This window comes from Gossypium raimondii, chromosome 12, assembly GCF_025698545.1.
Source record: "Gossypium raimondii isolate GPD5lz chromosome 12, ASM2569854v1, whole genome shotgun sequence".
Taxonomy (NCBI): domain Eukaryota; kingdom Viridiplantae; phylum Streptophyta; class Magnoliopsida; order Malvales; family Malvaceae; genus Gossypium; species Gossypium raimondii.
In genome coordinates this window covers 35,173,746-35,189,755 of record NC_068576.1, presented here as the reverse complement: position 1 = coordinate 35,189,755, position 16,010 = coordinate 35,173,746, and the positions used below count along the sequence as shown (strand labels likewise).

Below are 16,010 nucleotides of genomic sequence, written 5' to 3'. Positions count from 1 at the left end.
TTTCAAAATATAAGGAAGTTTTCATTAAACCTGATAAAATTCTTTACATTTATGGGCATAGACAAAAAGACAAACCTTAAATACATAGAGTATGACCCCATAACCAAAAAGAAACAACAAATAGGACTAAAAATATACCACACTTAGACACGGTTTTTTAACCTACCTAACTATGAACATAAGGTTCAAACAGTTTCACACATGGATTTGGATCAAACTGCATGATATCCGCAGCGCGTTCGAACTCTTCTCGTAATACCCTTATGCTAAACTTGTCCACCACTCTGCCCAGATCGTGAGATGTCTCGAATGGATCCTCTATGCAGATTAAGTGCCGATCGTTGCCAATTCTCCTCGTCCAATCCTTTTCTTGCTTACTGTAAAATGAAAGTGTCATAACTGAGAAGCATTTTATTGTAAAACATAACTGGGTCAACTGATGAAATCACAAGAAAACGTATCATGGAGGCCCCTCCAGTCAAGTTGCATTTTGCTCCCTTTACTATAAAAATGGGAAAACCAATTTTTGTATATTAAGTCAAAGAGCAAGCCGGTCTTTTAGTTAAGAATTTAATCTATTTCTAATATTAAAAACTGACCCTCCTTGTATGTCAACATGATATACACATATCACTGTCTGGTTTATTCTATCAATCACGCCAATTTTTAACAGTATAAATGGATAAAATTTTTAATAGAAATGACCAATTAACTCTTTGAACTAACGTATAAAGACCAATTTACTCTTGTTTTTTTTTTTTTTGCTCATTTTCTAACAAAGGGGACAAAATGCAATCTGAGTCCTAATATAGGAACCCTCATGATACTTTTACGAGGACATTCACTACAAAAAAGATGCTTAAAACTAGACTAGTTTCATACAACTTTTGGCAACCGTCAAGACATTTAACTAAAAATTCCTGCAAAATATAATTTCCATCTCACCTGATTATGCTTCCTGTGCGAACGGATATTACTGAATTTGCATAATCATGACCGTATGCCCAGTAGTTGAAGAAACCCCAAACCAGTTGAGCAACAGTTTCCTTGTTAGAAGATCCGAAGTTGAGAAGTTTTTCGATTTGATCAAAGTAAGCACACTCGATATTATCCACGGTGACATTGTATGTTTTCTCCATCCCCTGAAAGAGAATTAACAGAAGCAAAATCCAAACAGTAACCCGCACGTTCAGTCACAATATTTAAGCCTGTCATGAAATGGTTTCATGCAAAGGAATAAAGGCTGTAAATAGATGTGATAAGAAATTTTCTTAACCGCATGCTAATTACGAACCATATAGGCTTGTTGTCTAACCGACTAAACGCATAATGTCCAAAATGGGTAAAAGTACCATGGAAGCTCTTGTATTAGAAGTCAGATTGCATTTTGCCCCCCTTTACTCAAACAATAGGCAAATAAGTCCCTGGTTAGATTAAAGTGCAAACTTGTCCTCTCTATTAAAAACTTTTTACTCTTAAAAACTGGTGTAACTTTTTTAACAATAGAAATGGATGGAATTTTTAATAGAATGACTAGTTTACTCTTTGATCTATCGTACAAGGACTAATTTACTCATCTTTTTAGTAGATGGGGAAAAATGCAATCTGACTCCTAATATAAGGGAGTCCACAGTACTTTTCCTGTCAAAAATGCTCCTAAAGGGTGACACTTTAAACAATAGCTTAACAAAATGGTAAAGAAGCAAATAGAATATCGTGTTACCATTACTATTTAGGAAAAAATATTTCCACTAACAATATAGAAAGAGTAGAACAAAATCCGAATTATTAAGTTCCATAAGTTTCTCTACCCTAGAAATAACAAAATAGAGCCATATGAGATAGCAGATATAGGAAGCAAAGAGGCCTACAAACCTGCAAGCATGGAAGGATAGCCGGTCTCCTTTGCTGTAAGAAATGAATGCACATCAAAACATACCTGCAAAGGAAATGCTAATTATCATTAACTACACAGATGACTTTATAACTGCAAACAAAATTAAATGATACTCTAGGTGCACGAATCCTAACTACATTGGTCATCATTAGCTCGTAGTTTTATCTATGTTTACGTTCCAAAGAAAGCTAAACACAGCCCAACCACAAGCACCAATTGGAATAGAATTATAGTTACAAATAACATACGCATAGCTAGATAAAGTTCCGCGATAAGTTTCATTCACTCCTCTGGATTTAGCCCAGTGTTTCACAATAAATGCCAACTGCCGTAATCTTGCATCTATCTGTGCATAATCCCTTAGAAGCTTTGTATTTACTACAGCCAATACATTGTTTATGCATATATCACAGGAAATTCCAGTCACCGGATCCATAAGCTTTACTATGGGGACTCTAGCACGAGTCAGTGCCTGCACATAAGGCAAACAATAAGTTATATACTCAATTAGCTGAATAAGTTTAACCATAAGCAATACAAGCCAACCTGCACATTCTGAAGATTATCCGACTGCAAAATATCCGCCAACTTTAACAAGATTTCAGATTTGTTGTTAATATCCTCATTAAGTGCAAGACAGATATCAATATCACTTCTTGAAACCCCGAAACCATTAGCACATGAACCATAAAGAAATAACTTTGCTTGAGGCCATTCTTTCCAAACTAGTTTCTCGAGTGACGCCAATAATTGTTGTTGCTTAGTTTTTTCCTCTTTGGGCGGATTAAGTGACTCATAAATAGCAAGTAAAGGTGCATTTAGCCTATGAATGTCACTGCGACACTCCATCTGCCTTTTTAACATTCTAACTCTCTGGCTAAGTAACCTTTGGCCTCTGTTATCTAGTCTGGATTCCTGATGTATAAATAAATTACAAGTCAATCCCAAATTTAAACAAGCATCCATTTTTATACTATTTCGAGCTTACAACATGAAAACATTAGGAAGTAATATTACCTTCTCGTGACGATGGTGCTTCTTATCATTCTTATCCTCAGACTCTTCCTCAATCAACAATGACTCAACAATCCTTTCCCCAACTTCATCTACCTGGCCGCCACCAAACCTATGCAATTCCATGAGAGACTCTTTGATATCAGTACCGGACTGCAGATTACTCCCTGCCGGTGGTCCAGGGTGATCGAGCTGTCCACGAAGTCCCATCTCATTATCATTACTCAACTGACTGTATTCTGCTCTTAATTTATCTACATTGTGCTCTAAATGATTCCTCCTGGCTCCGAAATCACGGCTCCCTCCTCCTCCTCTAGGCTTTCCTGAAAACCCCGGCGGTGGTCTTAGGGTTTCTCTGTAATTCCCAACATGGTGCTGTTGTTGTTTCCCTCTTTCACTTTGATGTTGAAAGGCGTATGGACTCGAATTCGCAGGTTTCGATAAATCAAGATTCGATTTGTCAAACAAATTCCCATTAAGCAAACCCTCTGGCTTTTGCAGGATTTGAATATCACTAGGAAAAGAACCAAAAACAAGCTTTTGTTGTTGCTGTTGCTGTTGTTGTTCTGGATGCTTTTGCTGAATCAGATTATTACTGTTATTATCCACACTCGGAAACCCTAGCCTTCTCAAATCATCATTTAAATCCCCTCTATTGCCAACGAATTGATTTCCCGAGGAAGACCAAGGGTTTTGTGGAAAGGCTAGAAAATTAGGAACCAAAGGCGAGGAAATCGTTTGCGCCCACGGAGTGGAGAGATCTCGTCCGTTCGACGGCCAAGATGGCGACTGCAAAGGAAATACCCGCCCAACTGCCGCAACAGCAGGATCTAACGGCAACGGCTGCTGTTGCAGCTGCTGCTGCTGTAACGGTTGAGGTATAAGCATAGGAGTAACTCTAGAAAGCAATGGAGATTGCCGTTGTTGTTGTTGTTGTTGAGGGGGGTTTTGGAGTAAAGAAAGAAGGAATTCGCCACCGTTGGCGGTGGGCTCCCGTGGCGCGTCGCCACCACCGCCAGGCATCGCCGTTAAATCGCTTCAACACAGTGTATTGATTGCTGAAAGGAGAGAGAGAGAGAGAGAGAGAGACCCTGAAAAAAATCAAAAAATCTCTCTGATTTGGCCAAAAAGGTAAAATCTTTTGGTGGGTGATGAAATAATAATCGTAAATTCTATAAAAGCTGGGGAACATAAAAATCTCTAATCGACGGCCGACAACCGTTGGATCTTAGATCAAAGGATGTCGGATACTGCTGCATATGATATAATATATATATATTTCCCTCCTTTTGGTCTGTAACTACTTGCATTGTTGACTTTTTTTGGAGTGTTTGACTCGAACTCTAACTCAGTACTCAGTTGCTGAGTTGGAATTGAAGACTTCCATAACAAGCAATTGGAGCCTTAACCAGGAAGTTCAAACTACAATTGTGTTTGGACTCTCCGCTTTATTAAAATTGATTTTTTTTTTTTAAATTAAAGTAATTTAATTTTCATTTATTTCGAAAATGAATTAAGAATAATTTATCAATTGTAAATATTTTTTTATTTATACATTCTGCCCATATTTACTTAAAATATATAAGTATCAAGGGCTAAATTTGTTATTATATCAATTAAAATTACATAACAATAACGTCGTGGTTAATTATCCTTAGCCACTCATTTTCGAAATTGATAGGAATTAAATTACACCTTTTTTTTAGAGGGACCAATTGCTCGATATCAAATTTAGGAGTGGCTGGAGAAATATTTTTACCTTTTGGGGTTAATGTAAAATTTTGCCTCTCAATTTGACATTTAGGTCCATCTTGATACTTATATATATATATATATATATATATATATATATATATATATTGTCTATTTTGGTACTTGAATTCTAATTTGATAATTAAACTTGAATTCCATAAAAGTGCATAATGTGGCACCTTAAGATTAAGTTTTACCGGCTACATGTTTAATTTGATGAAAAGGACCAAATTGCATAAAATGTAAAAGTTGAATTCTAGTAGCTAAAGGGATCAAATAGCTATGGAATTCAAAATTTAAGGTCCTTATATGGCAAATAGACCATTTAGAGGAGTTAGTAGATAAGTGTGATTAGTCATAATTGGAAATTTAGGAAAAGAAAAGGATTAAATTGGAAAGATGATAAAATAAAGATGATAAATTAATTAAATAACAAAATATCATCATTTTATATCATCTTTCCCAAATTAAATACATGGAAACCCTAGTTAGAAGAGCTTGAAGGTAGCAAACTTATTTGGCTTAATTGGGTAAGTATCTTTGTCTCGTTTTTAATAATTTTTATATTTTCGAGATCATAATAGCTTAATCTAGCTATCTCGGGGATTAATTTGCAAAGTTATAAAAGTGTTAAGGTTTTTCCATGGATAAGTATGTAGGAATTATGAAGTTTTATGGTAGGAAATGAAAGGTTGTTGATAAATAAATAACTTTTGTAAAAGAAATTTTGATGCAATTATGATTTAGGGACTTAATTGAAAAGATGGAAAATTCATGGAAAAATTATGAATTTTATGAAATATATGGGCTGCTATTGTTACATGTAAAAATCGGCTAGGCTTGGAATAAGGATTAAATTGCATGAATTTTATTTTCCGAGCCTAGGGATGAAATCGTAATAAATTAAAAGTATAGCAGTAAAATTGTATTTTTTTCCAAAGATGTGAATTAGATTGAAATGAATATAAATTGATGTTAAATTCATTCGTATAGATCCGGATAGATCAAATATGGAATTAGATTGTGGAAAAGAGAAAGTAACGGATTAATAGCTTTTGAGTCACTAATATTGTCGAGGTAAGTTCGTGTAACTAAATTGTATAATTATATGTTTGAATTGAGTGTTATGTATGTGAATTGTGTAATTGTCATGTATGAAAATAAATCACATATCCGACGATGTTTGACAAGTATTAAGTCCCGTTTGAACAAATGAAATTCGATGGATACCGGGTTCCTGAATTGGTTGTGGTCTTGTATGTGTTGCAGACACACTACAGCTCGAAAGAGCATCCCGTTAATAGCTCTTATGAGCATCCCGATTGGTTGTGATCCTGCATGTGTTGTGGACACACCACAGCTCTTATGAGCGTCCCGATATTTGGCTCTTACGAGCTTCCCATTATATGGTTCCTGTGAGCTTCTCGATAATTGGCTCTTCGGAGCTTCCCGATAACTGGCTCTTATGAGCTTCCCGATTAATGGCTCTTCGGAGCTTCCCGTTACATAACTCACATAAGCTTCCCGTTATATGGCTCAAAAGAGCTTCTCGTTTACATGTTTGCATAAGCATTCATGTATATGAATTGACGGATTACAGTTTTGTACACCTTGTGTGTACTACTCGTGTATCCATCGATATTTTCAATTATTTAACGTGCAAAATCTTGAAAATATGAGTTTGAAATGAATCATTACCCATATATACCTAAAATACATGAAATTGATATATGAACATAAGATGAGGAAAGTTTATGAATATAGAAATTTGATATCTGATGAGCTCATACATGTTTCTTGATATTCATTTGAAATACACGACTAACATGTTTGATGAGGATATGTGTTTAGGCTATTGGCCAAATTTCTTTGGATGTATTTTGTATGCTTACCTTAAATGTAAATGAATGGTAAGTAAATTTCCCATTATTCGAACTTACTAAGCTTTAAAAGCTTACTTTGTTTTATTTCCTCAGTTTTATAGTAATTCGGAAGCTTGTTGGGTTGGAAGCTTGGCAGAGATATCTCACACTATCCATCAACCCATTTCGGTACATATAGAAACTAATTTAGGATATAATGGCATGTATAGGGTATATTAGCCAATGTTGGCTTATAAGTATTTTGTTGTAAATAGCCATTGGAATGGCTTGTGATAAACATGTTTTGATATGCATGTAAGTGGCCTTATCATGTTTAATGTGTGTTAGTATGGTTGAATGATGGATACTTTATAAACATGTTGATGGTTGGTTTAAAATTGGTAAATTAGGTTCAAATGAGTTTATATATGTATTTGGTCAAATTGGTAAGTAAAGATTCTTGAATGGTTGTGGTATTATGTTTAGTATAAAACTTGATTTTGGTTTGGTTGACTGTCTTATTATGGTCTATTGATGTCCAAAAATGTTTGATTAGGTTGATGCCAAGTTTGGGTGAGAAATGTGGCCTTGGAAATGGCCTATTTTCGTCCACACGGGTAGAGACACAAGCGTATGTCTCGACCGTGTGTAACACACAGCCTCGTGCACGCGCATGTGGTTTGATCGTGTATCCCCTGCATTTTTAAAATTTCAAAACAAAATGCTTAGGTAGTTTCACACGGCCTAGCACAGGGGCGTGTGAATTGGCCGTGTGACCCCTGCACCTATTTAATGCAAGTCAGTATGCTCACACGGCCTAGCACATAGGCATGTGGCTTGGCTGTGTGACCCAAGTCAGTGAGCACCCTAATTTGGGCACGAGCTAGGACATGATCGTGTGTCCCTATTTCGAATACCCACACGGCCTGAGGCACGGGCGTGTGTCCCCTGCACCTTGGAAAAATTTTGAAATTTTGCGAAAAATTCTCTAAGTACTCGGATTAGTCCCGACTTGTTTCTAATGCATATTTTGGGCCTTGAGGGCTCATCCAAGGGACTTTATGATTGATTTCTGATATGAAATGTTTGTATTTGATCTGTAAATCTCGGTAATGCTCCGTAACCCTGTTTCAGTAACGAATATGGGTTAGGGGTGTTACAACTTAACTTCAAAAAGTTATAAAATGGTCATTGAACTATTCAAAAAAAATTATTCAAGTCACTGGGCAGCTAAAATCATTGTTATATGGTGTTCTTTATTCGCACCACCTTCATCAATCGAAAGCTCTCCATCCACTTCTCTTCTATAATTTAGTGTTTTTTCATGAAACAACTTTGAATGTCAAGAATTTGTGAACCAAAATCCAAATAGCTTTCTTCTACGGCTTCTAAAACTGACCGTCAAATTGACTTGGATCTAAGGTATGTTATTCTGCTCATCAATAGGTACTGATTCATCATATCGATCATCGAATCGTCACTTGGAACTCACTAGTTAAACTTTTTTAAAAAAAAATTAAACTTAAATGAAAACTTTTGAATATTACAAATTTGCAACTTTTGAAATTGAGTGATCAAATTATAAACTTACTAATAATGATTTTGGGTGTAGTTTACACTTAATTTATTTACTTTATTATGTCAAAATTTAAGCATGTACTTTACAAAATTTAAGAAATTGAATAATAATGTTAAAACTTTTCATTAACTCGCTATTTTAGACATCAACTCTTTAGCAAGTTATATATGTGAGGAATTAACAAAATAATAATAATTCAACAATTTATATGGAAGAAGGCAAAAAATCAACTGTTTAAATCGCTACCAATTGGAATAACTTTTAATATCCATAAAATATAATGAACAAATTCTAACAAATTAATCTTTCGTAGATGTCTATCACCAACTAATGTCTATGAAATTTAATTTCAAATCCGATTCAATTGAATTCATCCAAAAGAAAATAACTATCATACACCAAAAATCATCAATGGAATAGAGAATCTCAAAATGTATTTTTTTTACTTTTTATTACAATAAAAAGATACATCCGAATCCTTTGCTTTTTTTTTTTTTTTGTTTAATCTTAGCCAATTTATGCTACAAAACTCAAAAGCAAAAGGCACTTAAAAGTTGAGAATCTTTTGTGAATTCTGATGAAAAGAAGTAGGAAAACAAGAAATCTTTTCTAAAATTCAGTAATTTTAAATAACTCACCCATCAACAAACAATGTGTTAACTTTCATAAAAACATTACTTTTGGTCTCACCCGAAAAACACCATTCTTACTATTATATCTTAATGGATGAATGAAAAACAAATGTTTTACTGGATAGTAATAAACACATTTATTAATGAAGTTCAAAAAAATAATGACTAAAATGCAATGTGTATATACAATAAAAGAATGTATTAATTATTTTTTTCTTAAAAGAGTAAATAAAATTTTCCACTATGTTGAAGAATGAATCAATTTCTTTTTAATGCAAAATCTAATTCCGGACCATAAAGAGCAAGGACAAGGAAGAAGCATTTAAGTATTTTTGGTATTTAAAATCACTTGCAATTTCATATGCTTCTTTTACCATTGGAATTTAAAGTTCGGTAAAAGTATTATTGAGATTTTTGTACTAAAAGTCAGATTATATTTACCTTTTTATTAAAAAAAGAACAAATTAATCTCTATATGTAAGATCAAAAAGCAAACTAACTATCCATTTTTATTGTTAAAAATTGATCCATATGCGTCAGTATGGACTATGGAGTACACGTGGCATGCCAAATATAACTATCTGGTTATTTTGTTAGCCACATTAATTTTTAACAATAGAAATAGATAATTTTTTTAACAAAAAAGACCAAATTTACTCTTTAATTTAATATATAAAATTAATTTACTCATTTTTAAAGCAAATAGAGTAAAATATAATTTGACTCCTTGTATAAAGACTCCATAATCCTTTTACCGGTTTTGATCCCCATTTGCTTGGATGTTGCTATGCCCTATTCAATTCTTTTGCTATGCCCTGTTATTGTCCTGCCCATGAATTTCCCTGCTTTGCTCAGTTCTCTACCAACACTCCCCATGATCCCACTACCTCCGGTAGCGGTACTGGACCCAGATGCCGACGCGTCGACCGCATCCGCCGTGCTCTCGATAACTCCTGCTTCTTTCATTTCTTTTCTTGCTTCTAAGATCCTCTTTTCTTCTTCTAGCGCAACCAATTGTTCCTCCTTGCTAAACAGATGGTACAAAAGCTAAAAGTATAAAACAGATACTTCTGTTAATCAGAAAAGAATCCAAATACTACACCATATGAGTAGGAAAATTCCCCACCAAAGAGTATCAACAAAACAAATACTAAATATACAAGGGTAAACTACATTTTGGTTATTCAACTTCAAAAAGGTTTCATTAAAGTTACTGAACTATTCAAAAGTTTTTATTTAAGTCATTAGGCTAATAAGTTTTTTTTAAGGTAGCGAGCTTCAAACAATGATTCGACAATCTGTACGATGGATCAGTAACCATCAATGAGTAGAAGAACACACTTTAGATCCAAATTGATCTAATGATTAGTATTGGAGATTAAAAAGGAAAATTGTTTGGAATGTGGTTTTCAGATTCGTAGCGTTTAAAGCTATTTCATGAAAAAAATGAACAGTAGAAAATAAGGGAAATGAGAGCTTTTGATTGGTGCAAGTGGTGCAAACAAAGAAGGCATACATCAGCAATTTTAACAGCCAATGACTTAAATGAAAACTTTTGAATAGTTCAATATCCATTTTGTAACTTTTTTATAGTTAAGTGACCAAAATATAAACTTACTAATAATTTAGTGACCTTTATATACAAATTATAAGTTTGAAAATACGGAAAAAATATTATGGAGCTCCTTATACTAGGAGTTGGATTAAAATTTGCTCCCTTTACTAAAAAATAGGCAAATTAGTTCGTGCATATTAGATCAAAGAGCAAATTTTTACTGTTAAAAATTGGTCTCTATACGTCAACACATGGTATATGTGTCACTGTTTGGTTTTTCCATTAGTCACATCAGTTTTTAACGGTACAATTGGATAAAATTTTAACAAAAAAAAACTAATTTGCTCTTTAATCTAATGGATAAGAACTAATTTATTCAAGTTTTGAATAGAGAGAGCAAAATACAATTTTACTCAATCTCCATACTACTTTTATTGGGAAAATGCCCTTTCTTAAATGGTTAAATGACATCAAAGTTGAAATCCAACATCTTAACACACACAAAAAAATGAAACAAAGTATCTACCTTAATGGTACAAGTTCCTCTGTCCTTCTTATCTTTTACTTTAAGTGTATCAAGTGAGGCCAGAAGCCTCAGATTAACTTCCTTTGGTTTCTCGGGTTCCAGTTCACTCAAACGAACTTTCGCGATTCCTAATCTCTGGTCTTGCCCGATATCCTTGTCGAAAACCTGTTTGAAACCATAATGAACATTGTGTAAACTAACCGTAATAGGTGTTTAAGGCATAACATTAGCAAAACATACAAAAAGAAAATTTCATTTTTTGATAAGAAATGTATCCAACACAAATATGTTCGAAAGGTCAGTACTTCACGTTGTATTTAGAGATCCAAAGAGAGTCATATTTCGATATCTATATCGGAACATGCTCTAGTCAATTTCAAACAGTGATATTGAATACAAAAGGAGGGATAGATAGAATGATTTAGAACCTCTACAGTTAGTCCTTGTGTCTCTCTGTCTTCTGCAATCAACTCAAATGTTTCATTCCAAACAGGACTCAAGTTGTTATCAATGGTTTTTGTTTTAACCTTGAACCGAGGTCGAATGTGCACGACCACATAGGGATCGGATTTTCCAATCATTTCCAAGTTCTTTAAATCATTAGCTCTCACTACTGTAACTGTCAACCTTCCCTCAGGTTTAAGCTCGAATTCACTGCATAACACAATGAGAAGCGATATTTCATCCAACCCATGACATTCAAACTCCATAATTCGAACCAAAAGTTTCAGAATTACCTTGCATCAACTGCTGTACCACCCATTGGAACAACAATTCTGTGTGGCCATTGAAGCGTGTCTGTGACAATTGACTCCACGGTATCCTACAAAATATGGTAAAAATGGAACAACCTAAAACATTAATTAGTGTATCTAAGAAAATATGAATAAACAAAATCAATGAAAGCATATTAACAGTAAAAGTACCATGGAGGCCCCTTTATTAGGAGTTAGACTGCATTTTGCCCTTTCTACTAAAAAAGTGAGCAAATTAATCCTTGTACATTAGATCAAAGAGCAAACTGGTCCTTTTGTTAAAAAATTGGTTTATATATGTCAGCATGAACTACATATGTCACCGTCTGATTATTCTATCAGTTATGCCAGTTTTTATCAATACAATCGGATAAAATTTTAACATAAATGACCAATTTGCTCTTTGATCTAACATACCAGGGCTAATTTGCCCATTTTTTTAGTTGAAGAAGTAAACTGCAATCTAACTCTTAGTACAAGGGTCTCATGGTACTTTTACCCATATTAACATATTTTAAAGAAGTAAAAACCAGCACCAAAAAGCTTACATCAATCATATCCGAAATTCCAGGAAGTCCAGTTAAGCTTCCACCAACAGCCTTCAGAGTGTAATCAATTCTAGGTTTTGGCTGATAGGTTTAGAAAAGGTATCAGTTATTTCCACAAAAACTATAAAACTCTGGGATTCATTCTTTGGTATTTTGATTAAAGCCATTTATAAATAGCAGTTCATAGCAAAAGTTGAATGAAAACAAAGAAAAAATTTGGGGACAGCCACAAGGTTGGGCATCTCCTTGTATAGTGTATAGGCATCGTATGTACTTTCAGTAAAAACCATAAATAATCACTTGTCTTTCCAGATTCAAGACAATCATACCACAAAGCAAGTTGCATGTGTCACCTATTGGGCAGTTAAACAGCTTTTGTAAAACACCCGGGAAAGTTTGTTCAACCAAAACATCTAAATAAACCCCTGTAAGATTGCAGCCATTTAGAAATTACTCTAATGGTACCTCAGAAAGAAGAGCAACAAGTAGTGCAGAAATACAAGGCATCTCTTCAGCAAGATGGAAAATGACTCGAACAACCGTAAAAACTTGAAGATCCTTCAACTGTATCGTAGAGAAAAACACTAATAGTAAGTCAAAAGCATCATCTCATAGGATTCAAATTATAAATGGAAAAAGTAGCATGGTATGCTAAAGTGTCCAAAATATATCATATCAGAATTTCTCAAGCATGACAATCTTGAAAGGTTGTTAATGCCCCAACCTGAATTGGTATATTACCAACAGGTGTATCAACTTCTAAAACTATATTTGGATCACCACCCCACCGAAGATCAATATCCATCGTGACTTGACCTTTCTTAAGGCTCTGAACACGAATACCTGCATTTTCCATAAGTAACCATGCGGGTAGAAATGCTTAGAAAGAGGACATGTATAGATATGTTGTATACATTTACATAGCATTTATAAAGGACTCCTTAGGGCTTAAGAACATGAAAAACACCACTAGCTGAAAGAAGACCCCAACAATTGTAATTAGATTTCCTTGCTAAAAGATACAAAAGTTATTCTGAGCAAAATCTGTTAATTTATACCTTCAATCTTCGGAGCCACAGTTCCGAGAGACAATTTGGCAAACTTCAGTGAGTTAACTGCCGTAGGTCGGTAGTCTTCCAAGAGTGGTTCAACAGATTCTTTGAGCACAGCTGATGCTGCCTGAAAATAACATGTTAGACAAACTTTGGCTCAGTACCATTTACGGGAAGCCATTTAAACTTATCATACCTTTCCCCAGAGAATGACAACAAACAGCTAAACCCAATTCAGTTCCATTAAAATATATTGATGCTCAGAATGCTTAATATTGAGGACAACCAAAATAGTCTAATACTGGTTAATCTACTATGAAAAAATACTAAATTATAAGTTACATAGAGAACAATTTCAATTATTTTCACTTCAGAAAGCACCAAAAGAGTTGAACAACCTGCCTAAATTTCATCTGTTAAGGTGGAAAACCTCAGTTACACAAAAGCCTCTCTCAGCCTTTTTGAAATAAATAACCAGCAACTACTATGAATCTTATAGCAAAAAATATATATAAGAACAAGTATCTTACCTCTGCAACAAAAGGCCATAATTTGCTCAATTGCTTGTTCAACCATTTTGCCTAAAAGGACAACATAGTGTAAGACAGTAAGCAACTACACTGCATAAAATCTTAACACCAAAATGGAAACACCTTTTTCTATACCTAACACATGTAAATGTATCTAGTCTTTGAGATGCATATTTTATGCACTAGCAGTAGATGTTAAAGATAACTGGACAATAAATCCAACCGTCTCAAACAAATTGCCAGAGACTATTTCCCTTCAAGAAAAATGAAGGATAAGGCAGATACCGATGCAAAAAAGGAATGGATTTTATACCGATGCAAAAAAGGAATGGATTTTATTCTTTCTTTTCAAGTATAAGATATATAACGAAACAGATCATATTCTAATCTTTGTGAAGAACAAATTTGCACTAATGCAAGTGAATCAATAGAAATTTGGTCTCAACAAGTTGAATCAAGCATACGAAAACTTATCAACAATCATAGTAGCCTAAGAAAAAGTTACTAGAAGTAGTAATTAATCTAAGACCATTAAACCAACCTGTTCAAAGACAGGGAAAGATATCCATTCAGGATAATTATCTCCACAAATTTTCCTAAGATCATCTCTATTGAGAGTCGAAAGAGTTTTTATATCAACTGCCTGTCAAAGAAGACAAATAAATAATAGTTACTAAGCATTTGAAAAGTCGAATAGATTCAAAAGTTTAAAGTTGACCAAGTCACAATATCTAAATTACCATACAGAAAAGTTCAGTTTCTTGAAGACAAACTAAAATGTAACTCATTACCACATTCTTGCATTAAACAATCCAACATATAATGAATTTAGAAACAATCAATGAGAACATTTTTCAGTATTAAGCATAGAAGAAGATACTGTAAAACCACCTCATAATGCTCATTTAGTTTCTTTTTAGTTATTACTGCCCAACCACATATAGTCATATTCTAAATGAACAAGGTAACAAATAATTCCTTCTCTTTGAGGATGTTAACACAGTTCTTTCAAGCAAAGCTAAAGTTAAACGCAGCAACCAACTCATCTACTGATAACAAATGCAGGTTGTTTAATGAGTTAAATTCCTTCATTGAGCTATAAACATTTAGGCACACAAATGTTCAATATCTCTTAAAGCAATTCTTGTGATTCAAAGTCCTATAATACGAACATTTTTCAATAACTCCAGAATTCTCTGCAACTCGTTTCATCAACCAATGAAAATTAGCAAAAAGTTAACGAGAAATTAAACAAAAGGAATAAGAAACTGAATTCAGTCAAAGAAATCTAACCAAATAATTAAGAACTTCATAAAAAAGCACAAGGAAGATAAACCAACACCTTTCCGATTCGTTTCCCGCTTCGGTATTTCATCATTTGAAGCCAACCAGCCATTAACGAAACACCGAAGATCATTCCCATCAAAATCCCCGAAATCAACCCCATATTCCTGAAATCCAAAGCAGAAACTTCATGAACGAATCCAAATCACACAAAAAAGTACATAAACATTACGGATCGGATAAATAAGAAAGAGGATTCGAAAATTTACGTTCGAAATTTGAAATTTCACTCTCACTTCAAATCATTCAAAAAATCAAAACATCAACACCGTTCGTTTGTTTTTTGTTTCTTCTTTTTTAATTTCGATCCAAATGAAAAACATCATTATCAACAAACGGAGACGGACGTAGCCGTTGACAGTCGAAAAAGGATTAAATTGAAAAAATTAAAAAATTCAAGTAATGAAGGACAGAGAAAGAGAGACTTCTCCTCCTTCTTCCCTTCGCCTTTGAATCTTCAGCACTGGAATATTTTCTCTTATTTTTTCTAATAATTACACGTTCTAAGCATCTAGCCGTTCTTTGTTTTCCATAATTCTATTGCAGAGATTAAATTAATTTATATGAAATAAACCTTCAAAAAGATTTTAAAAATATATAATTACTTTCCAGGAAACGTGACATCAACATGAGTTCCACAAAAGGTGCTTTTTGTTCTTTTATACTTTTTTTTTTTGGTTAGAATGAAATGAGTATATATAGTTTTGGATTTGGGTATGGAGATTCGGGTTCAGTGTTTACTTTTTAACGAGTTTACAGGATGCGAATAATTAGTTATTGGATTCCTTCCGGTAGATAAATTAAGAAAGATTTATGTATTTCTTTTTAGAATTTACTTCTTTTCTTTTATTTTAAAAATAGTAAGTTTAATTGTAAATATTATTAAAATTCTTAAGTGAGTATTTTTTTCAATTTCAAAATACCATAGAAGTGAAGTTAATATAAAAATTTAACTATGTTAACA

The 16,010-nt window shown here is 33.7% G+C and overlaps 2 protein-coding genes across 3 annotated transcripts; both read right to left on the bottom strand.

Moving 5' to 3' along the window:
- LOC105763809 (UTP:RNA uridylyltransferase 1) lies at window positions 1–4,159 on the bottom strand. Its single transcript, XM_012582170.2, has 6 exons — window positions 2,915–4,159; window positions 2,444–2,812; window positions 2,146–2,369; window positions 1,876–1,939; window positions 946–1,142; window positions 1–377 (listed from the first exon to the last, which is right to left on the bottom strand). The coding sequence occupies exons 1-6, from the start codon at window positions 3,932–3,934 to the stop codon at window positions 167–169; spliced, it is 2,085 nt and encodes a 694-aa protein (XP_012437624.1). The 5' UTR covers window positions 3,935–4,159; the 3' UTR covers window positions 1–166.
- A 5,206-nt stretch (window positions 4,160–9,365) lies between these two features.
- On the bottom strand, window positions 9,366–15,613 carry LOC105763810 (calcium-dependent lipid-binding protein). Of its 2 annotated transcripts, none has more exons than XM_012582173.2 (12): window positions 15,256–15,613; window positions 15,045–15,153; window positions 14,244–14,345; window positions 13,703–13,753; window positions 13,179–13,299; window positions 12,845–12,963; window positions 12,586–12,684; window positions 12,121–12,201; window positions 11,555–11,640; window positions 11,246–11,471; window positions 10,818–10,982; window positions 9,366–9,763 (listed from the first exon to the last, which is right to left on the bottom strand). In XM_012582173.2, exons 2-12 carry the CDS (start codon window positions 15,147–15,149, stop codon window positions 9,620–9,622), a joined length of 1,299 nt encoding a protein of 432 aa, XP_012437627.1. In that variant the 5' UTR covers window positions 15,150–15,153; window positions 15,256–15,613; the 3' UTR covers window positions 9,366–9,619. The 2 variants fall into 2 exon arrangements, with proteins under 2 accessions (XP_012437627.1, XP_012437625.1); XM_012582171.2 differs by having other exon boundaries at window positions 9,366–9,783; window positions 15,256–15,610.
- Between the last annotated feature and the right edge of the window lie 397 nt (window positions 15,614–16,010).

Excerpts from the sequence above, each read along its gene's own strand:
- LOC105763809 (XM_012582170.2), bottom strand. The coding sequence starts at position 3,934 with ATGCCTGGCGGTGGTGGCGACGCGCCACGGGAGCCCACCGCCAACGGT. Across the intron at positions 1,940-2,145 it reads GGAACTTTATCTAGCTATGC|GTATGTTTTGATGTGCATTC; the intron begins GTATGTTATTTG and ends TTTCCTTTGCAG. Across the intron at positions 1,143-1,875 it reads CTATCCTTCCATGCTTGCAG|GGGATGGAGAAAACATACAA; the intron begins GTTTGTAGGCCT and ends ATTCTCTTTCAG.
- LOC105763810 (XM_012582171.2), bottom strand. The coding sequence starts at position 15,149 with ATGGGGTTGATTTCGGGGATTTTGATGGGAATGATCTTCGGTGTTTCG. Across the intron at positions 12,202-12,585 it reads TTGTTGCTCTTCTTTCTGAG|CCAAAACCTAGAATTGATTA; the intron begins GTACCATTAGAG and ends TAAACCTATCAG. Across the intron at positions 10,983-11,245 it reads CACAAGGACTAACTGTAGAG|GTTTTCGACAAGGATATCGG; the intron begins GTTCTAAATCAT and ends GGTTTCAAACAG.